This window comes from Olea europaea, chromosome 12 (assembly GCF_002742605.1).
Source record: "Olea europaea var. sylvestris chromosome 12, O_europaea_v1, whole genome shotgun sequence".
Classification (NCBI taxonomy): Eukaryota; Viridiplantae; Streptophyta; class Magnoliopsida; order Lamiales; family Oleaceae; genus Olea; species Olea europaea.
Genome location: NC_036248.1, coordinates 30,132,215 through 30,152,442, shown reverse-complemented (window position 1 = coordinate 30,152,442; position 20,228 = coordinate 30,132,215). Strand labels below are relative to the sequence as shown.

General features: G+C 35.8%; 3 protein-coding genes across 5 annotated transcripts; all 3 read right to left on the bottom strand.

Moving 5' to 3' along the window:
- Nucleotides 1-8,888: 8,888 nt before the first annotated feature.
- On the bottom strand, nt 8,889-10,200 carry LOC111406895 (protein FAR-RED IMPAIRED RESPONSE 1-like). Its single transcript, XM_023036257.1, has 4 exons — nt 9,364-10,200; nt 9,156-9,293; nt 9,036-9,090; nt 8,889-8,950 (listed from the first exon to the last, which is right to left on the bottom strand). Exons 1-4 carry the CDS (start codon nt 10,198-10,200, stop codon nt 8,889-8,891), a joined length of 1,092 nt encoding a protein of 363 aa, XP_022892025.1.
- A 613-nt stretch (nt 10,201-10,813) lies between these two features.
- Nucleotides 10,814-11,939, bottom strand: LOC111406894 (protein FAR-RED IMPAIRED RESPONSE 1-like). The gene is made up of 2 exons (XM_023036256.1): nt 11,921-11,939; nt 10,814-11,508 (listed from the first exon to the last, which is right to left on the bottom strand). The coding sequence occupies exons 1-2, from the start codon at nt 11,937-11,939 to the stop codon at nt 10,814-10,816; spliced, it is 714 nt and encodes a 237-aa protein (XP_022892024.1).
- Nucleotides 11,940-13,669: 1,730 nt separating this feature from the next.
- On the bottom strand, nt 13,670-18,893 carry LOC111406361 (programmed cell death protein 2-like). Of its 3 annotated transcripts, XM_023035776.1 has the most exons (12): nt 18,712-18,893; nt 18,033-18,118; nt 17,665-17,949; nt 17,162-17,245; nt 16,937-17,067; nt 16,759-16,856; nt 16,377-16,465; nt 16,202-16,289; nt 15,920-16,071; nt 15,769-15,839; nt 15,528-15,642; nt 13,670-14,162 (listed from the first exon to the last, which is right to left on the bottom strand). In XM_023035776.1, the coding sequence occupies exons 3-12, from the start codon at nt 17,920-17,922 to the stop codon at nt 14,001-14,003; spliced, it is 1,248 nt and encodes a 415-aa protein (XP_022891544.1). In that variant the 5' UTR covers nt 17,923-17,949; nt 18,033-18,118; nt 18,712-18,893; the 3' UTR covers nt 13,670-14,000. The 3 variants fall into 3 exon arrangements, with proteins under 3 accessions (XP_022891544.1, XP_022891545.1, XP_022891546.1); XM_023035777.1 differs by lacking the exon at nt 18,033-18,118; XM_023035778.1 differs by having other exon boundaries at nt 16,217-16,289; nt 17,665-18,118; nt 18,712-18,892.
- Nucleotides 18,894-20,228: the final 1,335 nt, after the last annotated feature.

The window sequence follows — 20,228 nt, the reverse complement described above, 5'->3', positions numbered from 1 at the left end:
GAGAGAACTCCATTAATTGATATGTTGTAGTTAGCCAATGTTCTTTTCAAAAGCAAATACGTAAGTTGTACTACATATCTTGAACCTCATCAGTCATCATATTCAGCAATATTTCATTCTTTCAACCCAATACACCATATAATCATTGGATATTAAAGAATAGCCAATCCAATAAGAGTTCCTCTCATTACATAGATCATTGATATCTCGTGATAGAGATTCACGCTGTCAAAAAGTTCTTAAAATCATCACTTCCATAATCTGATTTTCTACTCGATTTCATAAAAGTCTAAATCAATACAATAAATTCAACTTAAAAAAATTGGTCTCATAATTGAAGTGCATAAATCCATTTATAAATGTAATGAAAAGTAAAGTTCCATCTCTATCTCTCTTGATCACGGCCCACAAAGAAATTCGGATGGATTTATTCTTTGGAAGTTCAGCTCTTACAGCTTTGAATGGTTTTCTCAACTCAAAACCTCAAACCATTGCACAAATATTCAGAACCATGATAAACATCATCACTGTGAGTATGAACAGAAATATCACATACAAGTTCAAGTAAGAGACCCCTCTTAGAAGAACAATAATTGAGATAAAATTTAGTGGAGTCTTTGATACTATCTCAATATCAAGTAGGATGTCAGTTTATCCACTTTGCAACACTAAGTTGCAGTACCAGTCATACAAACCTCCACTCCATTTTCACTAATTGTATATATCTATTTCATATCAAGTCAAATACTCAACAATAGACTAATATACTTTTTGATCTCATATGAAGTGGGTCTCTAACCCTTGAATCCATTATCTACACAAGATAAGATCCAATTTGTATAGTGTTGATAAGTAAGCAACACTAAGAGGAATATATTAAAGTGCAATATCCTTTAACTTAACCACTTTCGAGCTAAGTGATTCAAACCATATAGTTGAAGCACTTGAACCTTTATAACATTGATCCTCTACCAAAACCACTTTCATTCACTTACTATCTAAAATTCTTCTTGGTCCCTTTACCAGTCTCCCACATCCATCCCGCATTTGTTCTAGCGCATTCAATGCTTAAGATTCAAAGTCTTATGCAAGCTAGAACATTGCTACACAAGCATGTTCTCGAGACTTAGCAATATCAAGTCACACGTCTTTTAATTCACATAGCGGGTAGTGTCAATAAAAAAATTGACACTTCTATTTGTAATTCACAATGACTTTCAAAATTCCATATATTAAAAAGAGACTAGTTTAAACTTACTATTCATCTAAAATTAATGTGACCAAAGAAAATGTTAATGCTATGCTAACCACCAACTAAGTCACATTTGATAAAAAGATTATTTATAACAGAATTTAACAATTTTAAATGCTCGAGTACTGAAATTCACATTTTTTCCATACTCGACAAAGTTCTAATATTTATTCTCTAGAATAGTATGACCTACATAAGATCTTCTATTACATGATTAATGTTCTCCAAAGCATCATGTCCTTATAGTACATTTAAAATCTTATCATGCTAAATGTTATCGCATTTAGTTTATCACTTTTATTAAGGTTAACTTCTATAGATTTTGATGCCATGATCTATTAGATTTTTAGAGACATATTATTCTTAATCAATGCCCATTTATGCACATATTTAATTTTGCATTAACGCAAATTAAAATCTACGATAGTTCAACGTTAGGCACAGAGTCAAAAGTTCACTATATTCCCAATCATCGTCAGCAATCCTATTGTTTCACTATCATAAACTTAATTTAATAATGCAAAATTTCATGGGTTCTAAGTGATAACTGCATTAATTCTTCCAACTTTAGAACCCCTACTCAGTTAGTGAATCAAATAGTTCTTGGTGAGATTTTCTCTAAATCTTACAATCGTCGAACTATTACTCAACTGACAATCAATAGGTCTAAGTAAAAATCTCACTAATTCTACGGACCTTAGCATTTATAACAATACACGAGTTAATGGATATCATGCATTTCCATAAATATGCACATTTATCTAATAATGTAATTTCATAACGTATAATTATGACATATCATGATTATCAACCACGCTTTAATATCAATTGCAACACAATCTCAACAAATAGGAAGTGACATCAGAATCTGCTTATCACCAAAAATGTCTCCAAAAATATTCACGTATTTCCACTAGGTTATATTTTATATCCATGTATTTTTTTTTAATTATAGTAAGCACATAGCTTTTTAACAAGTTCTATAACCCTTGTTTCTCTAGCATTCCCTCTAAGGATACTATAAATGTGCATAAATGCAATAATATATACACAAAATTCGAAATAAGTCACAATGAATCACATAATATAATCAAGACCCACACAACTCGTGAACTTTATAAAATGTGATTTTAAATACATTCGGAGTATTTTTCATTTCAAAAAAATGAAACACTTAAAAAAAAAAAAAACTTCCACTGGGCAAATACCACTTAACAAATATTCTTGACCTTTATAAAAAAATTTAGAATTTAATTGAGTCCAAAAAAAAAAAAATTGATCATTTGAAAATTAATTTTAATTGAACACAAAAATCAAGAATATTTGAAGGACCAATTTTGTAATTTTCAGAATTGAAGTCAGGTCTCGCGTGTATCCTCATATGCATGATCAATTTATAATCTTTTTAAATTGAATATCGAATAATCAATTTTCGAAAGAAAATAATTTTGAGACCAATATATAACTTTTCAAATTGGTGTAGGAATAAACAACATCCAAAAGTAGTTTTGGGACCAACATTCAAATTTTCAAACTGCATTTGAAAGCATTCGAAAGTGTGGTGACTAACATCCAATTTCTCAAATTGCATTTCGAATAATCAACATTCAAAAAAGTTGAGGACCAACATGCAATTTTTCAAACAGCATTTGAAAACATTCAAAAGTGTGGCGACTAATTTGCAATTTTTCAAATTGCATTTGAAATAATTAACATTAGAAGTGAGGGGACTACCATGCAATTTTTCCAATTGCATTTGGAAATATTTAAAAGTATGGGGACTAACAAGAAATTTCTCAGATTGCATCTACAATAATTGAGGGACCAACATGAAATTTTCAAAATATGAATCTCACTCCACAGCAACAGTTTCAGTTTTTTTTCCCGGTTACTGTTCATTGTCTCCAAAAAGGCAGTTTTTTTTTTTTTTTCAAATTTCTGCTAAAATTTTGGAAGGCCATAACTTCTGCAATTTAAGGCCAAAATTTATGTTCTTTATATGGTTGGAAAGGTATCTAGAAGATCTATCCAATCATATAAAATGGGAAGTGTGAAACTTAACGTGCAAGAAATTATCATGCGATGAAATTTCGATTTTCTCAACTAGAGTTCAATTTTCCTCCCAAAATACAAAGCCAAATAACATGAAATTTTTCAGATATGTTCTCCATAATATCATGAACATATAGTATAAATTTCATGAATTAATAAGAAGTACATAAAAAATTGCCATTAACGACATTCAAGCTTTGAAAGAAAAACCGAAATTCATGCATTTCTATCATTCTATGACATTTTCAGCATGTGTTTAAGTAAGAAAACAACCTACTTAGGTTCTGATACCAATGTAAAACGTGCTTGCATGCTTATAACCAAGTTCCAAGTAGTGATACTTACTTGAAATCACAAAATCAATGTTAAATTACTTGCTTTTGATTCGCTTGCTTTCCACACCATCTTGTACCCGCCTCTTGGTTAGAAATTTGATCACAATGGAAGGAATATGATAGCCACAATCCAAGAACCCAATTTGAGATGTTATCTTCCAAAAATCAAGTCTTCACCCTCATTTCTTTTTACCCCTTGAATAAAACCCGAATTCTTGCATGTCTCTTGGGTATTTTTCTGGAGTGGATATATACATGGAAGTTATAGATTGAGGGAGTTAATTTTTTTTCAAATTCAATTTTCAACTCCTCCCTCCATATTTCATTTCCATGCAAATCAGGTCGGATCAACCCATATGGGCGACCCATTTTCTTCCAACACTTTTGAATTATTTTAGTGGTTTGTATTGAGATTGGCATCTCAAGACCCATCGAGGCTTAAAGCCCTGCTTTTGAGAGGTAGTGAGCGTTCTAAACACTGCCAGCAGTAGCTTATCCGGGGCACCTCCTGTAGTGGAGGAGACAAAGCACCAGCTTTATATGCTAACTCCGTACTATATAGCAAGAGCACAGGATCAATATCAAAATAAGAGAACCGTCCGCGATCTTCACCAAGGTGATCATCGGTTTTCAAAACTAAGAATGCTGCCTCTTCTGTGTTTCTCATTGCCCAGATATAAACTAATTTTTGTAGTTTACTTTCAATTAATAACTAAATGCATTATAGTCTAATATAAATCTAATCTGGCATGCTGTTCATTAAGGTTTTGCTTATGCATAATGCATCAACCGCAGGTGGAATTTGTCACCAAATAAAAGCCCTGCATAAAAGCAGACAAGATTCTAATTCAAATAAATGTTGATCTGTTGATGGATTGCTTTTTACCTCTTTATTTTTGGCTCCATTCTTTTCAGGTAGTCCTGCTTTTGCTTGTAACGTTGAAGTGATTGAACCATGCTGCAGAATACAATGGAGAATGCAATTACCCAGGCCCGATAGCGTGTCCGTCTCGGAATTTGGGGCTGTTGGCAATAGGAAGACACTAAACACTTTAGCATTTAAGAATCCCATTTTTTATCTTCAATCTTTTGCTGACAAGGGCGGTGCCCAGCTCTATGTTCCAGCAGGCAGGTGGCTTAATCGAACCATCAATCTTATCAGCCATCTCACACATTTTCTGGAAAAAATGCCATTATTCTAGGTTCACAGCTTATAATTCTAAAACACAGAAAGTTCCTCTCTTACGCCCTGTTGGTATGAGACAATGAGTGGTGGTATTCTATTTAAGCAGCCAATAATCCATCAGTCACTATCTAATTGCATAATGTATTCCAGGGCTGGAAAGATGTGGATCATAACTTTGTTATGTATTGCTCTTTGTCCACTTCTAACATGTTTGAAATGAAGGATTAGATGCATTAAAGTTAAAATCAAATCCTACAATGGCTTCTTATTATTGTCAGTTTGTCCTATTCAGTTTGTTGTGCCTTCATAATACATGGACAACCGGTTGTACGAGTGGGATAGTACTAGGTGACTTGAAATCTAGACGTATTGAATTACCTGTATGTTTTTTTATATAGTCGGTCAAAATGCTAGTACAAGATGTGATGTTCGACTAAGCTGTGGGATAAATTTTGAATCTTCACTGTTGGAGATTGGTGCCTTTGACTCTAAATTTTATGCATGTTGACCCAAAAATTAGGATCCTCTTCTAAGTTTGGGGCTTTTCTATTAGAAAAATGATACAAGTACAGGGAAGTCATCACAGAATGCGTACAGAATTTCGAAAATTGAATGACGTCTTCAATACTTGAAATGAATAAAAAAAAAAAGCCAAACAAAACCCTGAATAAAAAGCCAAACAAAACCGAGGAACAAAACCCTGAATAACATTACCCAGATGGTTTGAGGCGTTTTCCCATTTCCCCCAAATCCGGCGTCTCTTCCATTTCCCCCAAATCATCCAAGGAAATTTCTTCCCCATTTCTTCCAAATCACCCGCGAAATTTCCTCTCCATTCACCTAGAACGTTGTTCCTGTCGCTACGTGAAGCGTAGTCTGGCAGCGAACAGGAAAATCGACGCTGCATTCAGCGAGAATATTCGAAGCCGTAGTCGCCCCCCACCATTGCCACGCTAAGAAGTTTTGTTTCTGGTATTGTACATGGATTTCAACATAAAAAATTTTAGTACGCCTCGTTTTGGTTCTGAAAGTTTCAATTATGAAAATGCTACATGGATTTCAACATAAAATTTTTGAGTACGCCGTCTATTATTGATTTCGTTTTGGTTCTGAAAGTTTCACATTATGAATATGCTCGTAAGCTCATGTGGCTGGTAATGCCTAAACTGTATTTCTTTCCCCCTTCTGTTATTGATGTGAATCTTGTGGTAATGCCTTGCATATGAGATTTTGTTTGTAGTTTATTTATGTGTAATGGGAACGCGGCATTAAGTGTTTCATCAAATGTTGAAATGAATCTAGTAAAAAAAGGAAAAAGGAGAATACAAGAAAGCGAGTTCTTGGATAGCTAGAGTGAAGACTGATGAGGGATGCTTTCCTTCCGAATATCTTTCCTAACCTTTCTCGTTACTCCTCCCTATAGTGCTTAAATTTTACATTGGTATTGTGTTAATGTTGGCAATTGAGATTGAATACAGTTTATTAGTTGATGTGGGATTTTGTAATTGAGATGAATTCATCTTTCTTTACTTGTTTTTGCAGCCTGGATTGACTACAATGAGAGGAAGGAATTTAGGAGTTTGTCATAGTTGCAGAAGCAGTACTCACTACTTTGGAGAATGCCAAACAAAGCGCCGATGTCCTTCATGTAAACATGGATATCGAAAGTGTTTTGAGGTTGAACGGGATACTCATAACAAAGGCCGATTGTTCTTCACTTGTAGTAACGATTGTGGATATTTTGACTGGGTGAACGAAGATCTTCTAAGCGGGGAGTCAAGTTCCATTAACGAAGCGGTGAATCATGAGTCGAATGTTGAAGATGAAGAGTTGCCAAGACTCTTTGACAGTCTAGCTCGAATTAGCGAGAAACGAGGTGTGGACATATCAATGCACTTGAGTTTTAGCAAGGGAAAAGGCACACTGAAGTGCAATGGGAAAGGGAAGGGTTCAAGTTGAACGGTTTATTTGAAGTTGCTTTATGGATGTATATGTAAGCTGTAGGCTGTAGTTGAACTTGGTCGCTGTAGGCTGTAAGATGTATGGATAATCTTATCAAAATTGTTCGATCGTTTTACATGATTCATATTCGGTTTGTTGTAATATATGTCATGGTTGCTACAACTTTATGATAGACTTCTTCTCTTTTTTGTTTGCAAACATCTCGGTTGAATTGTTTAACTTTATGGTAGACTAGTGTGATCATCCAACCTTCTGAAGAGTCATACATTAACATTAGGACAGCTGAGACAAATCACAGAAACACCTCCAACTCCCTTGCGCTTTGTATGCATAAAATAGAGTTAATATTTCATCCACTGAATTTTTTTAATGTAGGAAGGGACTACTAGAGTTCCGCAGAGGAAGAAGGGCGACAGGATATCAGAGATGATGCTAAATTCACAATCGACAGCCATATCCATTAGAAATAGAATCATAAATTTGTAGCATATAATTCATGGTATGATTACAATCTGAACAAATTTAGGAAAACATTATTTTCAACAAGTGTATTTCAGCAGCAAAATTTAACCATCTATGCATTGTTCAAACAAATTCTTTATAACTAAATCCTACAACAGCCGTTCATCTCTCTTCCTCTCAATTTAGCAAAGAAAATAACACATTCTATAAGTGAAAAAATTAAAATAGGCAGCAAAAATGGTGTGGTACACAGAATGCTTGCAATAATTTGTCTCAGCTGCCGTCTGCCCCAGATGGAGAGCCAAAACTTCCAGAATCACGAATATATTAATGAGAGTAGCTGCTAAACCTTGGATTTCAAACATCCTTCAAGATTCTCGAGTAGCTCCAGCTACAAGAAAGCTTGAAAGCTTTCCTTCCAACTCTTCAAGCAAATGGCCATTTCTTCAAAGTTTCTAGTCAATTTTGAGCAATCCTGAACCCTTTACAAGCCTCGTGAATAGAAAGCACAAGTATATGGCCAAGAGGCCAATACCTAAACATTTATCCAGCTGCATGTTCCTCTTTGGCAAAACCACAAGAGCCCACAATAATCCTCCAATAAAGAACCCTATGGTTTCATACAAATCAGAATCCCTTGGAATCACGTAACTTGATGGATATTCTGACCATGAAGCAAGTAAGAGTGACAATCCCAAACCCACCAATTTATTGAAAAGTGGACCCGCATAGCACCCGGATACTTCAATCTGGGCTCCATCTGGACCACCTTTAATTGCCATAGTCAAGTTGGATATCAAGTCCCCTACTGAATTACCCCACGCAAGTACCGTGAGCCCTAAAAATGAAGGGCTAATTCCAAGAATATTACCAAATGCAACCAGTAAAGAAACCAATTCTTCTGCAGTTATGTACGTCCAAGCTATGCTCATTAAGAACCCTCCTACGAGCCATAGCAAAAGGCATTTTCTTGGTGGGCTGGAGTTTCTTGAACTACACTACAAGTTTTCACAAAACTATCCCAATTCACAACCGATGTCTAACAACACCAAAAAAAAATAACCGGACATCAATAAATAAACCTCGCATTGGCGCGCGTTACTGTCATTCAGCCACTGAAGTAAGCAATCTTGGGATCAATATTTGTCCAAAAAGATGGCAGTGACCTTGCCTGGATTAGGTCATAGATAAAAAAAAATTTGGGGCAGCAAGAACGCAACAATATGGCAGTGACCAATTGTTCAACAACACAATTTGTGTTAAATAATCTGTGCCATCAGAAGCCTACAAATGCATAAATTCAGAAAAAACTTGAAGCATAAAAGCATTGTAAAAGTCTAGTAAAAGACACAACAGATAAAGAACATTGAATCCGACAAGCAACACATGAATTTAGTATGAGTTTTAACATAAACAAAGCATAATAGGAAGAACTGTCAATAGGCTTATGAACTGTCAAAAACTTGCAACATCAAAATTCTATAAAGTAGTGTGACTGCTAACATAAACCAAGCTATAGATCACCAAAATGAATTAATTCCAGTGCCAATATTTTTCTTCATTCGATCAAAACTTGAGACCAAAACTCCGTTCGATCAAAAAGTTGCAATAATCTTTTCCTCCCCTCCATGGCCACCAGTCAAAAGAAGCCTGTGGAACCTTCACTGGCCAAATGTTGAGAGTAGTTTGGCATGACATCACCTAAATGAAAAGATAAACAGTTACAATGTCACAATATACGAAATTATCATACATAAATACATACGAAACCCAAGCAATATATTACCTTGAGCATTGATTATGACATTTGTTGGTGGCAACGTCTGACTAGCATTGTAAGCCTACATGGAAAAACACAATTTTAAGCAACTTTGATCGTGTAGCGGACCTAAAACAATTTACTCACCAGTAGGTTTTGTGACGATGATAAGGGTGACGACCTAGAACTCTGAGAATGTTGAGACGCCTGGACAGTTGGTATTGCCTCTTTTGTACAACGAGGCCTAGCTCTCGATTTTTTCCCCTTGTTTGACAATGAAGTCACCTGGATGTTGAGCAATAAAAATAATCATTTTGTGCATGCAAATTTCCATAAAAATAATTTCGAAAATTACCTTTTCCAATGGACCCTTCCGTCGGCGTTTCGTAGGCGCACCCTTTCTGCTCGATGATACAGGGTCTAATATGCTGGTGGTGCTAGTGTTCAGTGAATCGTTACAAGTCGAGCCCATGTTTGTCATATTTTGCAAACGGCCAGCGTTTCGGATACTCGATATTGACATCCGCAAATCTGATGCTTGAGATTTTATCCGATCCATTATAGTACAGGTCCAACCGTCATCATTTGCTGTGAGATCTGTGACCTCTGAAAAAGCCCGACACATGTCATCATACCTCAACTGTTCGGGGGTACTCACCAATCCATCATAATTTACTGCAACCCTTGTGTGGGCTCTACTGACATCTCTTCTCCACCTCCTGAGTATGTACCTATCTGGCATCGTCGTAATGTCATTACGAATCAATATTGCGATCGCATGCCTGCAAATGATTCCTCGAAACTCAAATAGGTGACAACTACAAATCAACTCGCATGACTCCTTTCGAAGTGACACGTGAAAAGTTTTCTTCTTCGTATGTTCCTGATATACAACATGTTCCCGCACATCGTAGGTCGTCCAAAAATGATCATTGGTATTTTCAGATACGATGTCACAGTATACTTTCCCAATGAACTCTTGTTGAACTTCCTTGAACTTTGGAATGGTGTATACTGCTTGAAATTGTTTTTCCATTTCAAATGCCGTTGCACAGGGCACCATTTGGGAAAATGACCTGAAATCGGCCTGGAACTCTTTCTCAACTTTACTTCTCAGTGCTCTTTCATATTGTTCCACGAACTGCTTCAACGAAGTCTTTGAATGCACGTACCCATCAAAAAATGCATTCATACTCTCAGATCATTGGATTGTTGACATCTCTGCCCAGAATGTAGTTTTCAAATAACATGGAACCCATCGATTCCTATTCTCATACAATCTCGATAACTAATCATTATCATGTAAGTCATATGTATCAAGCATCGATCTCCAACCTTCTTCGAATTCGTCAACAATATCTGAGTCATACACCAACCCATGTATAGCAGCAAAAATTGAGCTCTTTTGACTGTGGTAGCCAAACTTTTTTGGCAGTTTCTTCATAATGTGCCAAAGACACCATCTGTGCTTCATTTTCGGAAAAACTATTTCAATGGCATTTTGCATTGCCCGATCTTGATCAGTAATGATCCCTCTAGGTGCTTCACCATGCATGCACTCAAGCCACGTCCTAAATAACCACACAAAAGTCCCTGTTTCTTCATTCGATAACAACCTACAACCGAGTAGTGTACTTTGTCCATGATGATTCACCCCAACAAAGAGGGCGAAGGGCATGTCGTACTTATTTGTTATATACGTGGTGTCAAAAGTGACCACATCACCAAATTCTTTGTAAGCTTGCCTGCATCTGTTATCTGCCCAGAAAACATTCTTTAGTCGTGACTCACCATCTAAATCCATACTAAAAAAAAAATCCTGAGCACCTTGCCTGCATCTTTGAAAAGTACGCCTGTAATGCAATGACATCTTCTTCTCCAAGGCGTAATCGTCTCTCTTGGTCAACATAGTTCCGACAATCTCTCTCCACAAAAGTCGTATTCTCATACCCACTTGCTTCCACAACTGCGGAGTTGTAGCTCTTGTGTAAGGGAATTCCTGCCATATCATTCACTTGGAGTTTTCGCTTCACACTCGCACTCAAAATTCGATTGCATCGGTACAATCTAGACTTTGAAGGACTTGTCTTATGATTATAATCAAGGTACACTTTGTTAATTCTCCAAACTCCAAGATTATCTAAGGACGCAGATATTCTTGCTTTGCAATCAGTCTGACTTGTTGGTTGCGGCTTCAATGAACCGCCTGTAGCATAATTCTTTCGCCCTTCGCGACTACATGTGAAAGTCACGTATCTCATAACTCCATCATCACCTTTTTTCGAATTCCTTTTTCGAACTGGAAAGCCTACAGCGTAAGCATATCTTTTGTAGAACTCCAACATTTCTTTCTCATCATTAAACGTCATGCCTACCTCAGGCTCCGAGGCAACATCTCCTGCTACATTTTCATTGTCCAATATGTTCAAATTATGCTGGATATTCTCGCTGTCACAGTCAGCCAACACATCTTGATTCTCATCTTCCATAATTTCTTTTCCTGAATAGAGTAAAAAAATGAGAGATTTATAAGTACAGAGATAATCAAAAATATATATGTACAGATATAATCAAAATTGCAATATCATGTACAGCCAAATGAATATCGAATCAAAGCCCATTCTACTCAATTTAATTTGAATCCCAATATTTGAGACACATCATTTTTGAAAACCCAGGTGGTTTCTCTATATGATTAAACCATTGAAAGAGGTTAATTTAGTGTGATCTTCATGATCTTTAACCACGAAATTTTATGGGAATGTGACTTAGCAGGGAAATAATAAAACAAATTCAGCACGAATTTTAATTTAGCAGACAGTTAAAATTTCTAAAATTTAGAACTCACTTTTAGATTTTTTTTTTTTTAATTGCTCTTATTTTACAAGAACTGGAAATGTCTTTCCTCATACTTTCTATTCCATAAGTCATTCTTTTCTAATCTTATAGACACTCCAGTTTTTAGTTTTTTACTCGCTTAGCCTTTAAAGAGTCGAACAGTAGACTGAAGATGACCGCACTCAACAAGGATACAACTTTCATTTACTCAAGGAGTGAAATTATCAGTTCTCGAGTCCTTTCTCCACGCCTAAAAAACTATTACTGTTAAAGACTTCAAGATCATTTCGACTATAGCAGATTACGCTTGGTAAGTTACGTTTGGTATCTTCTTATCTTTCAATTTTTTCCCTACTATTTCTTATTTAGCCATGTTTGATACAACATAAAGCAGGGAAAACTCCTTCAAATGACGCAACCCTTAATTGCTGCCCTTGTAGTTAATTAAAACTCAACATAAACGAGGGATTACTCCTCCTCCATTGCTGCCCACTTAATTGCTTACCCACTCAATAAAGCAAAAAAGTAACCATACAACGAAACGCGCAAACGGGAAGAATTTATGTAAGCAACATTTATATTTTGTGCCGGAGAAAAACTCGAAATCAACGAAGATGCGAGAATGAAACGAGTAATAAAAAGGGATTGTTTTCTGGGTAAAGGGAAAGAGGGTTTGGTGACTACAGATTTTGGACTCATTGACAACCCAACAAAGAAGATGAAACAATACCTTTGTCTGCCATTTTGGGTGACTGAAGATTTTGGAGTTCTTGATGAGAATAGCATCGGAAAATGCTCGGAGATGCGCCGGTCACTTCACCCGGAATTTTGGTCGGACGACACGGGTGAGTCGTCAGTGGCGGGAGTCGATGCCACTTTTGGGAGAAGAGTGGGCTGAAATGCTGTGCCCTCCCGCGTTTTTGTTTTCTTTTTTTTGTTTGGCCCCCCCCCCTTTTTTTTTTTTTTTTTTTTTTTTTTTTTTTTTTTTTTTTTTTTTTTTTTTTAAAGTCTGCCACGTCATCAAAATTTGAAAATCTGTATTGCTCCTGTAATGGCTTCCTGTACTTATATCACTACTCTTTCTATTAGTATAATTGTCACTGGCATCTGTTCAGTAATAACAATTGAATAACACTACTATTTTCCCGAGTTGAACAAATAGAAACAATGGATACAATGTAGCCCTCTTTTTCCCCACAACGAGGCTTTGTTTGTTGTTTATTGCCTCCATGTTATTAGGCATTGGTCCTTTTGCATGTGTAAAATATGAAATGTTAATTTCAGATTCTTCGAGGACTTTTGCGTCGAGAATTGCACTTAAAAGCAGTTGGGGTGAGTATGGAATTGCATACAACAAAACAACCACAAATGTTTCACATTCTAAGAGTTCAGGTGGAGTACTCTTCGGGCTCAGGTATAGCATTTGGTAGCGATATGTCAGGTGGCAACTCCAATATTCTAGTCAATCATGAAACGTTGGTGACTCCCCAATTGGCGTAAATGTGAAGATGGGAGAATGACGAGGTGGGTATATCAAAGATATCTAATTATCTATATATCAAATGTGTTGACGGAAAATGTACATCAAGGACTCAAGGCAACAGGTCTGTGCGATTCACAGCCTCATCACAAATCAGATCCTTGTGCATTCCCTATCATCAGTGGCATTACATTTTCCCGACTCTGTAGTGCTATTTATGTTCAGGCACTGTCATAACAATTCACTCTAGTATTCATCGACTCTGTAATGCTAATTCAGTAATCCTTTCCAAAACGTCAGATAAAAATTATTTTCACTGTTGAAAACATACTTTAGTGAGCAGTTTTGTGTGCAAGTTACCGGACCAAACTGATATATCAAGCTATTAGAATTCTTACAAGCATCCAAAAACACTTTCAAACAACCACTACGTGGGAGAAACTGACACTGTGAAATTGCTGGAAATTTAACAAAAGTATAACAACAATCTCACGTTAAATCATTATCCAGAAACAACTACAGTAAAAACTGTCGCTAACTTAAAAGATGCCGAATTTGCTTTTTTCATGAATGACAAAGGTGATCCATTTTCATTCTTACACAAGTTAACCCGGAGAAATTTCCTCTTTGCAACCTGATTTTCATTTCTATACTTCCGAGGGGAGTTTTTATCTTTAAGGTGCTGATTGGGACGCAAGTTGAACCCAGGCGAATTCTTCTTTGTAACCCTCGTCTCCTTTACATGAAGCCTCACATGTGTAAACAACAATTGTTGCCCAATCAAGAGAATCCACATCATTTTGCACCCCAAAGTAATAAAGTAGCTGCGGCAAAACCTAAGATCATAGAACCAACCACAGCATAAACCTAAGGTCCAGAAGGGATATCAAGGATGCAGATAAAATCCAAACAATAACCATTAGGCACCCTTTTGGTCCAGCCTGATTATGAGAATTGGAATAATCAAACTGCACTAACAATTTACGAACAGCTAAGTGAGCACGTAATTAAACTAAAAGTGGTACAACTAAATTTTAGTGAAATCATGTTAAAAAGTTCCAAAGGAAACGGAGCTTCAAATGTGATCGTAAGGCAAACATTCAATCCTTCTCTCTTCCATTTTTTAATTTTCAATAATTAACTAGGGGTTTTTGAACCAAAGGCTTAGAACATTTTGAAGAGACTCTTTATTTTCAAAAAAAGCATCTTGTCTGTTCATAATAGAGAACATCTTTAAATTTAAAGAGTAAAATCATTTATATATTCTAACAAACTCTTTATTTTACTTTTCCCAACAACTATCTATTTGGTGGAAATTAAAATCCAAAATTTAGCCCTTATTTGCCCCCATTGAATTATAATTCATTTCTCTCTCTCTCACCACAAATTTTCCAATAAAATAATATTACATGTAAACCTAATATTTTTCCCTCTTTTAACTATACATTCTCGAAAAAATTACTATTACAAAAAGCGATCGAGAATCTCATCATCTCTTAGGTGGGCCAACCGACCGAGTTGGGCTGGGCATCCATGTCACAGAACCTTTCTACAGTCAAGAATCCAATTATTGATCGAATAGGGTGGATCCAACTTATTGGCAAATGAAAAATCTATCGTTTTAACACTCAGAATAAAAAACCTAGAAAAGAGGAAAAATTTTCTTTATTATGTGGGCATAATGAGAATAAAACATAGGCTTAATCTACATCAAAATTAACAATTAATTTTAACCACACATTTCATGGAATCCAAAACTTTTCAATCACACATATCATTAGTTTTTATCAAAATCTACTAAAAATCTGATTTTAATTCCCATCAAACATGAGCTTATTGTTTTTCATTGTCTTCGATTAACATATACTTTTGTTTGGACGTCAATATCTAAAATATTCAATATAATACAAATAATTTAAGTAGTGGAACATTGAAACTTGCAATATTGTTAAATGCAATTTTGATAAAAATATAAATAGAGAGTGAGTTTATATTTTAAAATGTTAAAATAAAGAGTGTCTTGGAACCTAATTTTAAGATTTGACTCCTTAAAATAAAGAGCATCTCACTTTTAAAATGTCTCTTCGAGATGCTCTTACAGGTTTTAGTAAGTCGGACCATTAACTCCAGAACTTCACAGATTGTACAACCACCAAGCAGTTACTAGCAATAAAAGTTCAGAGGTATAAACAAGTTCGCACCTGAAACTCAAAAACTCGAGTGCCACCACAGTAGTTGCATGCAGGAATATCAGATCTTGATGGCCGACCACTATGCACCGGCCACAATGCTTTTGCTTTAGCAGATCTACAATACCTGTTCAGAAAATGAAATAACTTACAACCTGAAGACTGAGGAACAGAATCTAGAAGATCTTGGTGGACAACAAAAAAGTAAATGTTAGTAAAAATATATGTCCTTCAAATTAAATCATGTGATCACCTCAACACTTGCTCAGGGGCACGGGATATTATCTCTTGGAAAGATGCCCAACTCCTCTTGTCATCATCTCCCTATTCAGTACAATGAAGCTGAGAATGAAATGACCATTCATTCAGCCAAAACTTAACAATCCACAAACAAGTACACTCACAGCAAAATCATTCATCAGTGACTTGACTGACTCATCCACCCGATTTCCAGAAACTAATGCATTAGAATATTCACTATCAGACATCTCATGCTCAAATTCACATTCATCCTCATTTGTGATCACATACTGTGGCCAGAGAGAGTTGCTCGCAGCTGTTTGCAAATAAAGTTTTCAGTCCGCATGAAATATAAAATATGTACACTAGTCTTTAATTAATAAGATGAGTACATTTATGGAACTTTTCATGAGTCGTGTCACGTTGCAATCTAGGAATAAAATTACCGTGTAGGTGGCTACCTGATTCAGATAATTCAAGAGAAGTGTGCAACTGGGTACACCCTAGTCTATGACCAGATCGCCAATGTGCAGCCTGCAAATATCCGTTTTCTCCTCGTCAACATGGAACTCTTCAAGTTGCTAAGTTATACGTATACAGAGGCAAAATTCATCAAAATACCTGGTGTTTCCCAGAACAATATCGTGCTTTTCTGCAGCTACTACAGACTTTATCCCCTTTCCATGTACCACACCAATTACAAAGTGTCGCTGAGATGAGTAAGGTAAAATCAATCAATCAAATGATAACATTTGAATTCAGAAGTGATAACATTATAAAACTTTAGCTTATGTCTCCTATACGTACCAAATATTTCTTAACTAACATTATATATGTGTTTACAAAAACTGCTCCCAATGTTCACAAAAATTTCCTTCATCACTGGGGGTAAATATTGTTGTCCAGCCAAATGTCAAAGAAGGGATATCAACAGATTTAAATGAACAATTCAAACTTGACATACTTCACCATTGTTAAGAAGTTAATTATATTGATACGATACCTCCAGCTGTCAAATGTTGCTCTGTCCCATCTTCACTGGGGGCATTGCTTGAATAAAACGAATTTGTGCGTGGCAATTGACAACGGAAAACCTTGACACTTCAAAACTCAGTTGCCATGAGAAGATAAGATCAGAAAATAATTAGTTATTTACGCAGTCTCCATACTCAAAGATATACCTTCTGCATGGCTTCTCAGGATGCCGCTTCCACTGCTCGTGTTGATCATGAAGAAGACAAGCCATTGATGGGCACATGAAAACAAACAGGGTGCGGTGAAATGTTGATTCCTCTGTTAGTGGTGCATAAACCTGGGAAATCAATAAACGTTAAAGAATAAATCTGCGAGAATGCTAGAAGAAGACAACAGAGTGTACTAGCTTTGTATTTATAGCTTTTAAATACCTGTAGCAAAAACTGCAATGGCTCCCCACAAAAATCACAAAGACTAGACTTCTCGGAAGGCAAATTAATCGGGTCCAACCAAGCCTACGTTACCAGTAAAACAAGTAATCCCCATTTCAGAAAAACAAAATTAAAACTCCATACTTCCTTTATTCAATCTCTACCGCTTCTAAATCATAAAATTTAGCTGCATTTTTGGCAGCGTTCAGTATTGGCAACATTTTTTTCTGTGGGGGTGAACAGAAAAGGTCAACATTTTAAGCACACTGGCAGTCTAAATAAAATCAGTATATAAATTTATGAAAGTAATATGAAATTCAGCACTGCAAACAGACTGAGCAGATGGGAAATTTGGCAGTGCTTAAAAGTCAATTTTAGCTGATTTTCTTGACAGAATGACTGTACATGAAGTTTAAGCAAAGCCAAACATGCTGCAATTTTGAAAATTTTGATTATATGACATCTTGTATAGAACTCATGTGAGAAAGAATCCGCAGAATTACCGGAGTGCCACCAGCTTTGCTTGGGAAATAATGGCGGAGTAGTGACCAAGTATTTTTCGGTTTCTCAACAAATCCTAATGTTACAGGAACTTGTTCTTCGTCATCATCATCTTCATCATTGTATAAATCTGGGTCATCTGTTTCGTCCACTTGAGCTTCGTCATCTTCTTCTTCATCGAGAGAGGATATGCACAGAGTCTTGAGCTTCTCTTCATTTGCATCAAATTCCATTTCCGTTGACATTCTTCTTTTTTGCATTAATTGATAACAGAAAAGATGAGAAATCTGAGAAATGAAGAACTTTGGGTCAAACACGTTCAAAGCTAGATAATCACGTAAAGACCATTCAAACTAGCATAGACACCTACTTGAAATTGACAGTAATTTCTTTTGAAAAATACAATTCCCTGGAACTTGCAATTTGATTAATGTCTCCAAAATTCTGACTTCCTTCCTGTCAAAAAAATAATTAGCAGGGTAATTCAGAATGGTATGCTTCCTTGACTTTGCGCTTGGTGCTGGATCGTGTTGGTGCAGCGTTTTACTTAAAAATCAAAATCCATATAAGCACAAAGTCATTAGAATCCACATTCTTTCTTTACCATGCCTTCCACATGGACTACATCCTTGGCCATTTAATGGAGTTGAAGGTCACAGCAAGCAAATTATTCCATAGAAATTGAACTTATCTTGTGTAAAAATTCATGAAAAGAGTAGATGTTACAGAGCCAAGGAAAAATCAATCCAGCTAAGAGAATTACAATTAGCATCAGATAATTAGATGTCAATCTTCATTCTCTCAACTGTAAATTTTCACTGTTTATTTTTTGTGCAATTGGGGAAAATATCTCAATATTTTCCATACTCTTAAAAAATCCAGAGGAAAATATAAAATCCCATACTCGTGTCGAATAAATTCAGTTTAGCAAAGGAAACTACTATCTTTTCAAGAATCCTAGCCAGTTCTAATGAACGAAATGTTGCGACATTATTCTCTCTGGAACTAGTAGCAGAAATGAAAAAATTATCAAATCTACAATAAATTACCAAAATCAGGGTGAATGAGATAACAAGAAATTGAAAGGGAGCAGGGAAAATCGAAGGTTAATGTTGACGCCTAATGGAAAGAAAAAACCAGGCAGGCAGTTGGTATCCCAAAGATGGAACAATTTTCTTCTCCGGCGAGATTTTGAGTTTCATTCAATATATTCTTCCCGTGCGAGAATTTTAGGGCTTAAGGTTTTAACGAAATATCCAACTTTCCTGTGGCTAATGGACAAAAACTTTGGGCTATAATAAATGGGCTGGAAACAAAATGGTTTGGGAAAAATTCGTGTATACATCAATACAAAGTAACCCATTTCTCAACTTACTATATTATACTAGGTTTATGATTAATAGTAAAGGTTGGGTTGAAGACCTGATCCATACAGCAAAATATGAGATTATAAAATGACTAACGTAACTCTTAGAGAAATTGCAAAAATACAATTTCAAAAATAGCAAACTTGTAAAAAAATTTCAAAAATCAATTGGCCAAATTTTATGATTTCTGATAAAATGTTGTGAACTGTAATTTAGTTAAATACATAATATATGGTTAATGTCACGTACTAATCACAAATCATAGTAAAAAAGACACAATTTATGAGTCACAATTATATAATTAGTTACATTCACATATTTTAATAGGTTACAAATGATTCAATTAAACCCCCGTTTGTTTCTCATTCTTCCCCCATTAAAATGAAAAATATAACCGTTATCCATCATATCGAGCCACTATTTTTAAATTTCTATCTTTTATATGGGACCCATAACGACTATATTTTTCATTCTTATTTTTACATAAATTAGAAACAAACGGGGTCTAAATGATCAAAATCACTCTTCACCTCACCCCACCACACTCCAATCCACCACTGTCGACACCATCCAAATCGTCTTCACTACCTCAAATCCACCACCTCTTTCATCTTCACATATGCAGAATAACTATAAGCGAATTTTGGTCCAATTAAAGAAGACCTAAGCTGGAGTAGTGGCGGAATGGGGTGGAAAAGTCATGGATGTAGGTCCACGATAATCGGCCCCACAAAAGACAATCATATTCAATTTTTTGGGATTCACATTACGCGAATACCTAAGCTTCTTGCATATTTTGAGCCCACATGGTATTGTGGGGCCAATCAAAGGGTGGGGATTGTCTTTGGGAGGTGATTTCGTCAATAGTAGGTGGTGGGAAATAGTAGCGATTGGCGTTCGTGGAGAGGTTAGGGACTGTGGGGATGATAAGGGGTTTGGATTAGAGTTTCTGCAGTAGGTGCGGTTGAGTGGAGGGTTGACACTTGATTTTTTAAAGAAAATTTATATCACCTGATTATTGAAATGAAAATTAAAAAACACAAGTGTGTAATTTTCCGAATTCTTATGCTCATTGATGGAGTGTAACAAATTAAATATTGGGATAAATATGGACACGGGCGAACCCACATGGGGTCAAATGACCCCACAAAATTTTGCCCTTTTTTTTTTTAACAATCTAATTTGATGCACTCGTCGGG